A 13,501-nucleotide genomic window follows, 5' to 3' on the forward strand; every position below is an offset into this window, starting at 1 on the left:
AGCTGTGCCGTGCAGGGGCACCCAAGACGGACAGGTCATAGCAGAGAGCTCTGACAAAAGGTGATCCACTGCAGAAGGAAATGGCAACCCACTCCAGTACCCTTGCCATGAAAACCCCGTGGACGGGACCAGAAGGCAAGGGGATATGACGCTGGAAGGGGAGCCCCTCCGGTCGGAAGGTGTCCAGTGTACTGCTGGGGAAGAGCAGAGGGCTAGGAGAAGGGGGTGGCAGAGGATGAGGTGGCTGGATGGGGTCCCTGGGGTGGGGGGTGTGGGCTTGGGTGGACTCCAGGGGATGGGGGAGGAAAGGAGAGCCTGGAGGAATGTTGTCCATGAGGTCGCGATGGGTCGGGCACGACTTTGCAAGTAAACAACAACAAAAAACCACCCAGACAACTCTGGCTGTGGGGAAGTATTGAAATGAAATGAAATGAAAAGAATTAAAAAGCATGGATGAGTGAGCATGAGCTCACTAGAAACAGGCAGACAGGTAGGTGCACATGTGGGATCAGGGAGCAGCTGGCCAGGCAGGTATATGGTACAGGTATTCTTGTATGACTTTTACTTAAAAAGAGGTGTGATCATGGTCTGCAACTTATTTCCCCCAAGATGTTTCACACCAGGGCAGAGAAACAAATTCTGTTTTCTTCCCATAGCCATGACAGTTTGTTGGCTTAAACAAGTTTAAAATGTGCAATCGCATGAGCTCAGAGTATTACCAGGATTAGCAAACAGGGGTTATTTGTTTTGTTGCTAAAAGAAAAACATCAGGAATGTAGAAGTGGTTGTAAAGCACGGAATGTGGGTGGGAGTGGAGAAGAGAAATCTTCACGGCGTCCTTCACAAGGGAAACAGCATCAGTGGCCATTTAAAGCCCCCCTCCCCTTTAAAGCCACTAAGTCGAAGATCTGAATGGCTCTAACTCCAGGGCTGGTCATGTGTTGGTGTAGCATAGTGGCTAAGGTCCTGAGCTAGGGAATCAAGAATTGCCAGTTCAAATCCCACCTCTGTCCTGAACTCACTAGATGATCTTAGGCAAGGCAAGGCATTGATGCAGCAGAGCAAGCCAGCAATCATGGTTTATGAACCCATGATGTCCACAAGCCGTGAAATGGTGCACACGTCCCTCTCTCTGGCGCTTTACTCCTCTCTTCATGTGCATGGGTAAAACAAACCAGGAAGCTGCAGTTAAGGACTGTTTCCCATTTTACCTGAACTCAGGACTGGTTCATTGCTCCCAGACAATCCAGGATTGAACCATAGTTTAAAGATGGCTTATGAATACTTGCTTGTTGACCCATACACACAAAGGAAAACATTAACAGGGGCAGTGCAGTATGAAACTGTTGATGCACATCATGATTTAATAAGCCAGGATTTGTGACTTTCTATGATGTGCAAATGGCTATCCAGCATCTGCAATGATGGGATAATCATACTGACTGACCTTACCAGGTAATTGTTAGAATTAAAATTAGAAAATGTGCACGAAGCCCTGGGAACACTGGAGATACCATACAGATATTAAGCATGATTATTCACCTACATTTTGTTTGTTTGCTAGATGTTGATTGCTAACGTACATGTTAAGGGCAGGGAGGTATACACAATAGGTAGGAACAGTGCTTTTTTTTGTAAGAAAAAAGGTGTCGGAACTCATGAAATTATTCACCTTTCGCACGTAGTCAATCACTGTACACACACCCACACACATCAGTTGTGTAACGAAACATAACGGTCACTGCCTGTAGTAAGCACTCAGCGCACAACCACACGACCAATCACAAGCCGAGCAGCACCACAAGCCGAGCAGTGCCATCACAAGCAGCATGGACGAAGCACGCACGCATCGGACTCGACACACAAGCAGCCCGCGTGCACCGTTTTAATAATTCTGCCGCCGACCTGCTACGCTCAACAGGGCGATTCAAATCCACGTGGACCAAACATCAAATTTTCAAATGTTACTTTTAAAACTTGGAAAATCTGTTGAAAAAAGGTGCCAGAACTCTGTTCTGGTGACAAAAAAAAAAAAGCACTGGGTAGGAATCATTAATAGGAATGAACTCATTTTTTAAAGAACAGTTAACGCAAGCAGCCAAAGTCACATCTTTCTCGCTTATTTGTGCTGCAGGACTCTTTGAAAACAATTTTTGCAGACGTGAGGCATTCTGAAATCCATGAAGCTGATAAGAATGTCCCTCCCCCTTCACTGATTGCAGGCTCCAAGGTGCTGTGGGAGACGATTCTCTTTTCTGGGTCAGAGAGGGGCAGGCAGCTCTCCTCAAGGACAAAGTCAGGGGAGTGGCAATTGCATCATTTGGCAACAGGGCCAGTCCAATCGCTCACAGGTTGGTGGTGTGGCTGGAGGTGGGAATGAGTCCCTGGAGGCAAAGGTGCTGCTCTCTCCCCACAGCTCTACTGATAGGAGGCTGGCAGCCGAATCTTACGGCCAACACTGGCAATGGGGCAGGCGAGATGACACACAGCTCGGTCCTAAGGTGACCATAATCATCTTTTGCAGAGAACTGTCCTGCACTTGGAAGGCTGTTCTGTTAAACTGCAGTTTAGAGGAAAAGGAGGACCATCAGAACTGTTGTCTATCGAGAATTAGCACCTGAGCAGCTGACAGGCAGATAGGCACACTGGTCCACAGTATTCCTATATTTGTATCTATGCTGGCACATTTGCAGATGGAGATTTTTATGCAAATCAGCGCCCTCTTTTGTTCTCGTTCTCTCTCTCTCTCTCTCTCTCTCTCTCTCTCTCTCTCTCTCTCTCTCTGATGTGTTTTGCTGGGAGGTTCTAAAGGGGCAACTACTACCAAGCTGTCTGGAGCGGATGGCTGTTGCGCCCCAAGGCTGCCACAGCCTTGAATTTAGGAGAACTGAGCAGGGCTGTCCAGGATAGGACATCCTGGTGGGTGCTCATCGAAGGGGTCCCCAAACCTTGAGATGACTTGACAACATAGCAGCAATACCTGTTTGATCAAATGTTTCTTCATTACCTGCTCAGTGAAAGAACAAGAACACCATCCATTTCCATCTTTGTGGTGCTCATCCTGATACAAGAATCGGGAACCTCTCTCAGGCTTAGAAACAGCTGGTTGGGGCATCTGTGGCCATGGGGATGTTGCAGCGAGTGGGGGGACATGGCAAGCAGCCCATGCTTGTCCCTTCACCCCCTCCCCAAACAGGACAGGCCCCAGATGGCTGCCCTTCCCTTTCTGTGAGCAGTAGCAGGTTGGACCATCCTCCTTCTGAATCTTCCTTCAAGCCTGGTAATAGGGCAGCATCCTCTCCTAAAACTGGTGTGTGTGGTGGGGTGGGGGAGATGATGGTAGGAGGGGGTCGAACCTCCCTCTCGCCTGGGACTCAGCGGGGTCCAGGTCTTCCTTGACATGGGTTGCTCATATATAAGCCGTCATGTGTCTCGAATCCAGACCATCGCATGGTTGTGAGAATTCAGCACTGTTCTTCAGGATGCACCTTCAAGGCGGCAGGGCACGATGTTATGACTCTTAGACAGAAACAGGCCCTGCAGCTCCCGGCTTCCCTCAGTCTGGTTCTGGAAGGGGCCATTTGGAACCCAGGGGAGGGCTTGACATGTTAACCCCAGGAAGGACCCCTGGGGAGCCATGGGGCTTTTTTCCTGTCTAAGCAAGCACAGGGTTGCCCCTCAGCCTGCTTTTCCACATGCAGATCCCTACTGCCTGCTCTGAGTCACGACTACCTGTCCCCACTCTATTGTTAAAAGCAATAGTGAGTGGTTCGAATCAGTGAGCTGACCCCGCTCTGCTCTAGGATCCTCCTGATTAAAATCCACATGGGGCCTGAAACACAAAGGAGTTGCCACTCCCTGCCTCTTAATGATGCCTCCGATATCAAATCTTGTTCACAGGATGCAATCTTCTTTTCTTTAAGAAAAGAAAATAACGCCATGTATTCAAATGGTTTTAGATAGCATTGGCTCAAGTCAACAAGAGAGTCCTTTTCACAAGGAAGAACACACCAGAGAGGTGATATGTTGATGTTTTCTTGCTCAGCAAACCATCTGGTATAGATATATGATGTCTCCTTTCCCTTCTGCCCAGTGAAGAATTTGCACTTACACACGCCTACACCAACAGAACTTAGTTGATGCACAGAGCAGACCATTTTTTTTACATGTTTCACACGGGTCTTTAGTTGGGACTGGAACAGAAAAAACTCTACACAGCTTATTTTGCTTGTGGTTTTCTGCCTCTTCTTCAGCTCCATATCATTTGGACAAATGGGGGAAAATATGTACATTTTTACCTTGGAAAAAGCAGTACTTTCTAGGTTCATGTCATCCTATGAGGAAAACTGTGCTAAGTCCAGCTATGAATTGATTCTGGATCTTGAAACTGCAGTGGACTTTCTAGATGGACAAAGATCACCAGGTGTAAAACAAACCAGCTCGTTCCCATCCTGCCACAGATAGAACAGCATCTGGTAGCTAAAAGATGGCCTACAATAACATATGTAAGCTGCTGACTTGTCCTGAAGCTACTGCTACAAGGGTCACTTTTAAAAACCATGGCTGCCAGGTCCGGATACCAAAAGCAAGAAAGAGCATGTGAACTTTCCTAAGTCAGAACTAGAGAAATAGGGCTTGCAACAAAATGTTGCAGTGTGCCAGCCAGCCAGCCAGCCAGCCACGAACCATTTCAGAAGACTCCATTCCAATCCATTCTTCCTGCCCTGCCCCACTGGATTCCTGTGTTGTTCTCTCCAAAACAGCCACTGCATTCTTGATCCTCACTGAGGACTAGGTCCACTGCTCCCTTTACAGACTGAGCCTGGGACTCTGTGCATGCAAAGCGTGTGATCTGCTGCTGAGCTATGACTCTTTCCCTAACTCTGTGTTTCACGTGGGAAATGTGCATCATTTGTATGGCATTGTGGAGGGTCTGTGGCAGAGAGACAGGCAGGAAAATGGTGATACCAGCTCTGGATGTTGGGAAAGATGCTCTGGGAGCCCCTCGGTTGAGTGCCGCTGCCTTCTTGGCACTGTCACTGTTTGCCTTCTCTGCATGGGCCGAGCCTGGCTTAATGCCCGGGAGGAAGGGCCAGAGAAGAGAGGGCTGGAGCCTCTTCTTGTTCCTGCGGTTCACTTTGTCAAAAAGCCAACAGACGGAAGGGAGAAGGTGCCACCCGGTGGATTATGGAAGCAAAATGTGGCCTGCAGCCACCTGCCCGAGAAGCAAGAGACAGCAAGGAGAGGACAGCTTGCTGTAAGTCATAACACAGGAAGCTAGGACGCTGCTTTAAGTGGAGCCATTCTGTCGGTCCATTTTGCTCAGGACTCCTAGTGGGCTTTCAGAGGAGAGGGCAGGGAGTGAAACTGGGAATGTTTGCATACAAAGCAGGTGCTCTGCCTTTCCCTAAAAAATAAAGTGAGGTTCCAGTCCTCATGGTCCTGAATAAAGGACTAATTTAAATAGGAATACAGGAAGCTGTCTGATACTTAGACCATGGGTCCACCAGACCTTCCCCAACCCAAAGGTCTGAAACCTAGCACAGCCAGTGCCAGTCAGTTTGCTAACTTGGTGTGCTCCAGATGTGTTGGACTACAACTCCCAGGATTCCTGACCATTGACCATGCTGCCTGGGGCTGATGGGAGTTGAAGTCCGAAGCATCTGGAGCACACCAAGTTAGCAAACTGACTGGCACTGGCTGTGCTAGGTTTCAGACAGCAATCATCCCCAGCAATGCCTAGAGTTGCCTGGCCACCTTTTGCACACAAAGACTGAAATACAGTCACCCTGGTTGCAAAAATGTGTGGTTTTGCTACTTGCCCAGAGGCTGCTGTTCCACTGCTGAAGTTGAGGAGGACTGGCCTTTTGAACTGCCTGGATGGAAACCAGCTGGAAGCTCTACGTAAACCAAGCTTTCTGAGGCAGGTTGCAGCTTATGTAATAAGCAAATTAACCCTGGTTCTGACTCAGCTATTTGTTGGAATTGCCTTGCAGCCTTTTGAAAACAGGATGACTTAATAGCCTTGCATGGTAATCTCCTTCAGTCAGCACTCAGTAATAGGTAGAGAAGCTTGGCAACCTCAGAGATGATGTCTTGACGCAAGACAGAATTTACCACAAGGTAGAATTAAGGTACCACAAAACACTTTGCTTATTTAGCCATTCTTGTGGCTTTGCCTAAGACAGTGGCCGCCTTTCCTGTACATCACTGTGGATAGACTTTAATCTAGTGGGATCTACTATATCCCTTGATAACCACCACCCAGATCGTAGTGCAAAGGACATACACTTAGAATTAAAGAATTCTGAGTGAAGGATTTTGTCTTAATTGCCTGAAATGAACTAAGCACCATCTTTCCATACAAAGATTTACTTCTGGTTACCCTGTCTCTCCCTTCCTTTTCATCATTTCAGTATAATTTGGAGGTTGGGAGAATCATTTTATTTTTAAAAACTTGGGAGTCATCAAACCCTTGCTGAAATCACCTAGAGATTTACAAGAGAAGTCTAATGTACCTTTTGGTTCACACCTGCTGCACAGCACAGCTTTGTTCAGCCCTCCCCACACCTCAGTTCCTAATTTTATTTTACATGCACTGCAGCCTGTGTACTCCCAAAGAATACATTTTACCCATTGCCTTTACAAACAGAACATACAAACATCTCTCTGCCCACCAAGATCAATGGCGTTGCTTGCAGAACCAGACATCGTCAGAGCCTTTATGGTTATATTTGTATGGACAGGATGCAGCACCATAAATTTATTGTGTATTTATTTGATTCCTAACCCGTCCCAGTAAGCCATACAGCTCTCTGAGCAGGCTACAACAACAATTTATACAAGCGTTTATATACCTCTTACTTAGCCGGAGGCTCTCCTAACCGTTACAGCAAAACACAACATGGATGTGGCTTGGAGCTCATTATTACTCTAAGAGTGCAATCCTAAAACGTTTAAACAGCAAAAAGGCTTGACAGCTTCCAGGATGCCCCAGCCGGCACAGCCTTTTTCTGTCTAAATTCATAGAATTATGCCTCAAGACCAGGTCATCTTAAGACAATCAGAGCAAAGCGTTTTGCTGATCAAGTCAAAATACAAATTTGCTCGCTCAGCCCCAGAAATGTTGTATTACAACTCCCACCATGGGTGGCTGGGGCATCCTGGGAGTTGTAGTCCAATCCATCTGCGGAGGGCACCAAGTTCAGGAAAGCCGACGCAGAAAACTCGTGCATTCTACGAGCATCTTGTCCGACCTTTTTGGTGGCGCGAAGATATAACGTCACGCAAAAACGTGACCCTCTAACAGCGGGGTTCCTTTACTGGAGAGCGTCATGGAAGCGTGAAACAAATAGGAATTTTCCGTACGGTGACGTCATAAAAAAGATGGCGGCGCCCAGTAGTTACATGCGCGGAATGCGCATGCGTTCTCTTCAAGCCAGGGAGAAGAAGCCGCTCGGCCCCAGTGAGTGGGTGTGGGTTGCAGGTAATGTGCATTTTCAGCTTCCTGGAGATGGTTTTCCCCGCTTTATATCTAGTGTATCTTTGCAGGCCGCACCCACATCCCCCCCACCCCGAAGTGGCCCGTGCAGCCGGAACGGAGAGGAGGATCGTGGCTAGCTGAAACGAATTAAGCGGCGGGCTTTGAGGCCTGTTCGGAGGCTTAGACGCACTCTTGTTGGTGTGTATAATATTCCTCGGCCTCGCCGATCCTCCGAGAAAAGCTGTATATTATAGGAGATGTAAACGCTGTCTTTTCTGCCCTCTTAACGTCTTCCATGAAAAGTGTGTTTTTGACAATTTTTTGTGGCTTCTGGTGTTGTAAAACAAGGAGTGCTTGGACCCATCCGTTTGAGCATTTTTACTTTGCACAGCATGATATGCACCTTAAATTTGGGCTTGCACTTAAAATCCTGTACGCATTTGCTTGGCAGTCAGTTTTACTCAGAAATTACAGGAGCTTTCTTGGGAACTGTGCATAAACATACATAAACTGCACCAGCTGGCTGCAATTCTAAGCATGCTTCCTGAGTGGAAGAGAATTCCACTGAAATAGCAGGAAAATACACTTGGTTAGGCGTGGCCCCCTTGTATATCATATGTGGATATCTTGGTTAGGCTGAGGTCTTGGTGATTATAGCAGCCTGTGGAAAAATAGCTAAAGATTCACAAGAATATAGCTCAGTAGGCCTGAGAGAAACTCAGTATCATTTTGGGCAGTTGGATTTCCACATTGCCTCCCCCCAGTCCCTGAGTTCCCTTGGCATATTCATATTTTATGAATGGGTTTCCTTTTGGGTGACTGCTAATTTTAAGTGGCACTTTTAGCTGGCTGAAAAAGATGCTTATCACTCTCTTGCTCAGAACGTCACTTGAGATACATAATTGGACTGCATGTGATATCTGTGTAGCAAATTCCACAATCCATATTGGTGTGGTGCAGTGGTTAAGAGCGTGGGACTGGGACTCAGGCAATCTGGGTTCTAGTCCCCGCTCAGCCATGGAGCCAACTGGCTGACTTTGGACCAGTCACAGACTCTCAGCCTGATGTACCTCACAGGGTTGTTGTGGGGATAAGATGGAGGAGGAGATGTAAGCTGCCTTGAGCCCTTTGTAGGAAAAAGGCAGGATATAAATCAAAAAATAAATAAAGAGGGGAATTATGCAAACAGTCTTGAGTTTCTTGGAAAGAAAAAAAGGCAAGAATTAAATACAACAAATAGTGTGATGTCTTTATTAGACCAACCATAAGATAACAAAATATCTGCTTATTCAGTTCTTTTGTCAGTTCAGGGTACTTGGCTGATGAATGGATTCAGAGATCTCAAAAGTTTGCATATTTTCTGTGGCATGTTGATTGGCCAAGTCAAAATTAATATACTAATGTGATTTTGGTGTCTTAGTAAAACAAGGATTGAGTTTGTAGATTCACTGAGACCCTAAATGCTGGGTAGAACTGGAAGAGAGGACAAAGTAGGTACCTTTATACAAAACTGTTGGAGGATTAAAATATGCCTACTTCTCCAACCACACCTGCCATGAAAGAATGCAACATCTGTGTATGTGCACAGACTTCATGTTGCTAAGGTACGGCAGAAAGCAATATGCATGAATGACCTTTAGCAAGATGGGGCTGGGAAGCTAGTTGCTTCTCTTGAAATGGTAGAAAGGAGGTTAATTCTATTCAGAGTTTATACATTTGCAGGATAAGTAGTAATTTGGCCTCTTGGACGGCCTTCCACTGAATTTAATTCTTCCTTTTCTCACCTGTAAAATGTGGTGCAGCAGATGTGCATTATTATACTTGTCATGAAGCCATGCTTTTTAAAGAGGAGAGAATGGTAATATTTTCTCCAGATTCATTGTCTCTTGGCTGACCTTTGCCAGGTATTATGCAAAGAGTGTAAAAGAAGAGGGGGGACAGCTGCTGGACTTGCTCAGTTTCAGGAACAATGTTTACTTGTTGTGCTTGAATGACTAGATTTTTTTCTTCACTGATCTTGCTACTTGTAGGAAGGCCCCACCATGGAGGCCCCTCCTGTCACTATGATGCCTGTCACTGGCGGTACGATTAACATGATGGAATATTTACTTCAAGGTAAGTCATCGGCAGTGAGGATTAGTATGACTTCCATCATATCTGAGTCATACAATATGACCTTCTACTGGAATATTCCTGGGTTCTTGAGAAATACAGGTGCATGCCTTTAATAGATGTTGTTGTTGTTAGTTGCGAAGTTGTGTCCAACCCATCGCAACCCCATGGACAACACTCCTCCAGGACTTCCTGTCCTCCACCATCCCCCGGAGTCCACCTAAGCTCACACCAACTGCTTCAGTGACTCCATTCAGCCACCTCATCCTCTGCCATCCCCTTCTTCTTTTGCCATCTATCGTTCCCAGCATTAGGCTCTTCTCCAGGGAGTCCTTCTTTCTCATTAGATGACCAAAGTATTTGAGTTTCATCTTCAGGATCTGGCCTTGTAAAGAGCAGCCAGGGTTGATCTCCTCTAGGACTGACAGGTTTGATGGCTTTGCTGTCCAAGGGACTCGCAGGAGTCTCCGTCAGCACCACAATTCAAAGGCCTCAATTCTTCACCGCTTAGCCTTCCTTATGGTCCAGTTTTCACAGCCATACATTGTAACTGGGAAAACCATAGCCTTGACTATACGCACTTTTGTTGGCAGGGTGATGTCTCTGCTTTTTAGTATGCTGTCTAGATTTGCCATGGCTTTCCTCCCCAGGAGCAAGCGTCTTTTAATTTCTTGGCTGCAGTCCCCATCTGTGGTGGTCTTGGAGCCCAGGAAAATAAAATCTGTCACTGCCTCCATTTCTTCCCCATCTATTTGCCAAGAAGTGAGAGGACTGGATGCCATGATCTTAGTTTCCTTAATGTTGAGTTTCAACCCAACTTTTGCGCTCTCCTCCTTCACCCGCATCAAGAGGCTCTTTAGTTCCTCTTCACTTTCTGCCATGAGAGTGGTATCATCTGCAAATCTGAGGTTGTTGATATTTCTCCCAGATGCTTTTTGAATGTCTCTAAGTAAGGGAGTCCACTCAAGCTCACATCGACTGCTTCAGTGACTCCATCAAGCCACCTCATCCTCTGCGGTGCCCTCCTTCTTTTGCCATCAGTAGTTCCCAGCATTAGGCTCTTCTCCAGGGAGTCCCTCCTTCTCATTAGGTGGTCAAAGTATTTGCGTTTCATCTTCAGGGTCTGGCCTTCCAAAGAGTAGTCAGGGTTGAATCTAAAAAAGAGGGCACTTCTAGGGCTCTTTCACACATTTCACAGTAGCGATCTCCAGGTTTGTCACAAGGATGTGGCAACAACAAATTGATCCTCTCTCTTTGAGTGTGTTTGGTGCAGTAGCAGTATCAGCAAACATCTGCTTCACATCCACATCTTTGTTTGGGAGACATACTTAAAAATACAATGTGCAAAAAGGTCCTGGGTACGAGGCACAACTTGTAGCGGTATCTTTTCTGGAGATCATTGTGGTCCTTTGTTCTCTGCACTGAAAGCCTTTTTGCAGTTTGCAGCACTTACTTGATTCATAACTTACACAAGACAAAAGGCTGGTTATGATGCTTGACAGTAATAAATCAACAGATGGACACAATTAGAGAAACAGACACATTAAACTTAGGGTCTCAGTTTCCCACGGTTTTCTTGAGGTTGATAGTGTGTTACTGGCCTGTTAGGGTAGGAAGATGCTTTTGCAGGTGTCAGTGAGGGTGGTCACCTGTTCACTCATGTAACTCATCTTGCCTTCCTGTCCAGGTAGTATTTTGGACCAGAGTCTGGAGAGCCTTCTTCATAGACTCCGTGGCTTGTGCGACAACATAGAACCTGAGACCTTTCTGGACCATGAGATGGTGTTTCTCCTGAAGGGCCAGCAGGCCAGCCCATTTGTCCTTCGCATACGACGTTCCATGGACAAGCCTGGCACTCCTTTGCACTTACGGTATCTTGGGCAGCCAGAAATGGGAGACAAAAACCGTCATGCCTTGGTTCGCAACTGTGTTGATATTGCTACCTCTGAGAACCTGACAGACTTTCTGGTAGAGATGGGCTTCCGCATGGACCATGAGTTTGTGGCCAAGGGGCATGTATTCCGCAAGGGCATTATGAAGATTGTGGTATACAAGGTCTACCGCATCCTGATGCCAGGAAATACTGATAACATTGAGCCGTTGTCTCTCTCCTACCTTGTGGAGCTCAGCATTGTAGCACCAGCGGGACAGGACATGGTTTCTGATGACATGAGGAGTTTTGCTGAGCAACTGAAGCCTTTAGTTCACTTAGAGAAAATTGATCCCAAAAGACTTGTGTAAGTGAGATGGCCTGCAGCTACGGCTGAATCCTTTGTCTTTCAGAGATGGAGGACATCAGACATTTTGACCAATACAGATAGGTTGATCTGGTTTTTACCTCCTTAAATAAACCCAAATTGGGGTAAGCTGCTTGGTCTTGCATTAATTCACAAAATAAGCGTGTTTTAGTGATTCCCAATAAAGAGGTGGCTATTCCTGTTGGTTCTGTTTTACTGAATTCTGGCGGTAGCTCATCTAGTTGGCAGATGGTTTTCAACAGCTCAGCTTAGCAGTGAAAGGCCATTAGATGCTGTCTAGACAAGCATAGGATTCATTGGAGTCCTGGCTCTTACCTTGGAAATGAGTTCCAAGGATGGGGCTGGGACTCTGGCCATGAAGTGTCCTTCCTCTGCCCTTGCAATTGGTGTAGTTCTCTCTGTGCTGGCTGTGACTTCTTTGGTGTCCTCTTTGACATCTCTGTTTCTTTGAGGAAAGGGCAGGAATGGAGACTTCAGCAGGAAATGCAGAATCCCAGCAGTGCCTCGGCTGGTTGGCTGGGAGCTGTAGGCTTTTCTCCTACTTAAACCTACATTGGGTTGCACCCTTAATATAGACTTGCAGTAAGAGGGAAAGGTCTATGAAGTGGGATCAAAGGGAAGGAAATCCACTGAAGTGGTTCATTCTTTGTGTGTTTGGGGAATGAAGAAGAAATATTACCTCCTTGATGCTCCCTTGGAGTGTCATCGGTTTAGATGTGTTTTATCCTCTCCTACTTAAATCTATAAAAACAGAATGAGAAACAGTAAGAGAGTGATCTGAAGACAACATATTAGCATGTCTAATACCAGTGAACACAGTCAGAGATAATTGTGGTTGAAAACATCTGGAAGGCACCATGTTGCATACCCTTGTATCAGCCTGAATGCGAGAGATGAATCATTCAAGAGTCAATGTCATTGGTCATTGATGGTTTTATGGTTTTAAGCTATAATAGGAATCATTACCTGCTCCCCAGTGCATTTATTTAGGAAGCAGAGTGGCCCAGAGTGACACCTGGCCAGTAAGGCACAGCAGAGGTAGCAGCTTCCTCCAGGTAATGAACAACACACACCACATTCCGATACTCCTACCTTTTCACAGGAGAACTGTGGAAATCTTTACACTTTCACCCTGCTGCATGTTGTTATGGGATGAGTCGTGATATCATGTCTTGAGGTGCTGCAAGTGTTGGTACAGAGGAACTTTAATGACAAATGACTCAAGCCAAGCTTCTTCCAGGTGCGCTTACAATCCAGCATGGCTAGTTGTGCACTTCAGGACTTCATAGGAACAGAATGTAAATTTGCCCGCAGCATCCTTTGTACCACGACGGGATTACGTTGCTCTCTTCTTATGTCACTGGCATGAGACTCACCCTCTCAGCTGGTTATTTCAGCACCATCTATTGTTGTTCCGCTAAATAGCTTCCATTGTTTTGATACTCATAAAATACTCACGTAATTGTAGTTAAGTGGGTGGTAAACAGTTAATGAAGTTGTGCCAAAAATAGCCCCACCTGTCTTCTAACTGTTAGCAAGTATTTCAAGCCTGGATGCAGATTCTAGTACCTGTCCATATGATAAAGCAGGGTGGCTGGCCTGTGGCCCATGGATGGCAGGTACCTTGGAAGACAAAAGCCTGAGAAAT

General features: G+C 46.2%; 2 protein-coding genes across 5 annotated transcripts in view; both read left to right on the top strand.

The window, feature by feature from the left end:
• The first annotated feature begins 3,560 nt into the window (after positions 1-3,560).
• On the top strand, positions 3,561-12,036 carry MED18 (mediator complex subunit 18). Of its 4 annotated transcripts, XM_044435124.1 has the most exons (4): positions 5,210-5,257; positions 5,997-7,486; positions 9,514-9,598; positions 11,283-12,036. In XM_044435124.1, exons 3-4 carry the CDS (start codon positions 9,526-9,528, stop codon positions 11,834-11,836), a joined length of 627 nt encoding a protein of 208 aa, XP_044291059.1. In that variant the 5' UTR covers positions 5,210-5,257; positions 5,997-7,486; positions 9,514-9,525; the 3' UTR covers positions 11,837-12,036. The 4 variants fall into 4 exon arrangements, with proteins under 4 accessions (XP_044291056.1, XP_044291059.1, XP_044291057.1 ...); XM_044435121.1 differs by lacking the exon at positions 5,997-7,486 and having other exon boundaries at positions 3,561-5,257; XM_044435122.1 differs by lacking the exon at positions 5,210-5,257 and having other exon boundaries at positions 5,646-7,486.
• Positions 11,914-13,501, top strand: part of PHACTR4 (phosphatase and actin regulator 4) — a 107,362-nt gene continuing 105,774 nt past the window's right edge. Inside the window, exon 1 of the mRNA XM_044435119.1 lies at positions 11,914-11,957. The gene's annotated coding sequence lies outside the window, so the exon portion shown is untranslated. The remainder of the gene's footprint in view (positions 11,958-13,501) is intronic.

The sequence above is a fragment of the Varanus komodoensis genome, unplaced genomic scaffold (assembly GCF_004798865.1).
Source record: "Varanus komodoensis strain SLA01 unplaced genomic scaffold, ASM479886v1 scaffold29_1, whole genome shotgun sequence".
Taxonomy (NCBI): Eukaryota; Metazoa; Chordata; class Lepidosauria; order Squamata; family Varanidae; genus Varanus; species Varanus komodoensis.

Coding starts and splice junctions, on each gene's coding strand:
- MED18 (XM_044435121.1), top strand. CDS start 5,057: ATGGGCCGAGCCTGGCTTAATGCCCGGGAGGAAGGGCCAGAGAAGAGA. Junction 5,258..9,513: donor CAAGGAGAGGACAGCTTGCT/GTAAGTCATAAC, acceptor TGCTACTTGTAG/GAAGGCCCCACCATGGAGGC. Junction 9,599..11,282: donor GATGGAATATTTACTTCAAG/GTAAGTCATCGG, acceptor CTTCCTGTCCAG/GTAGTATTTTGGACCAGAGT.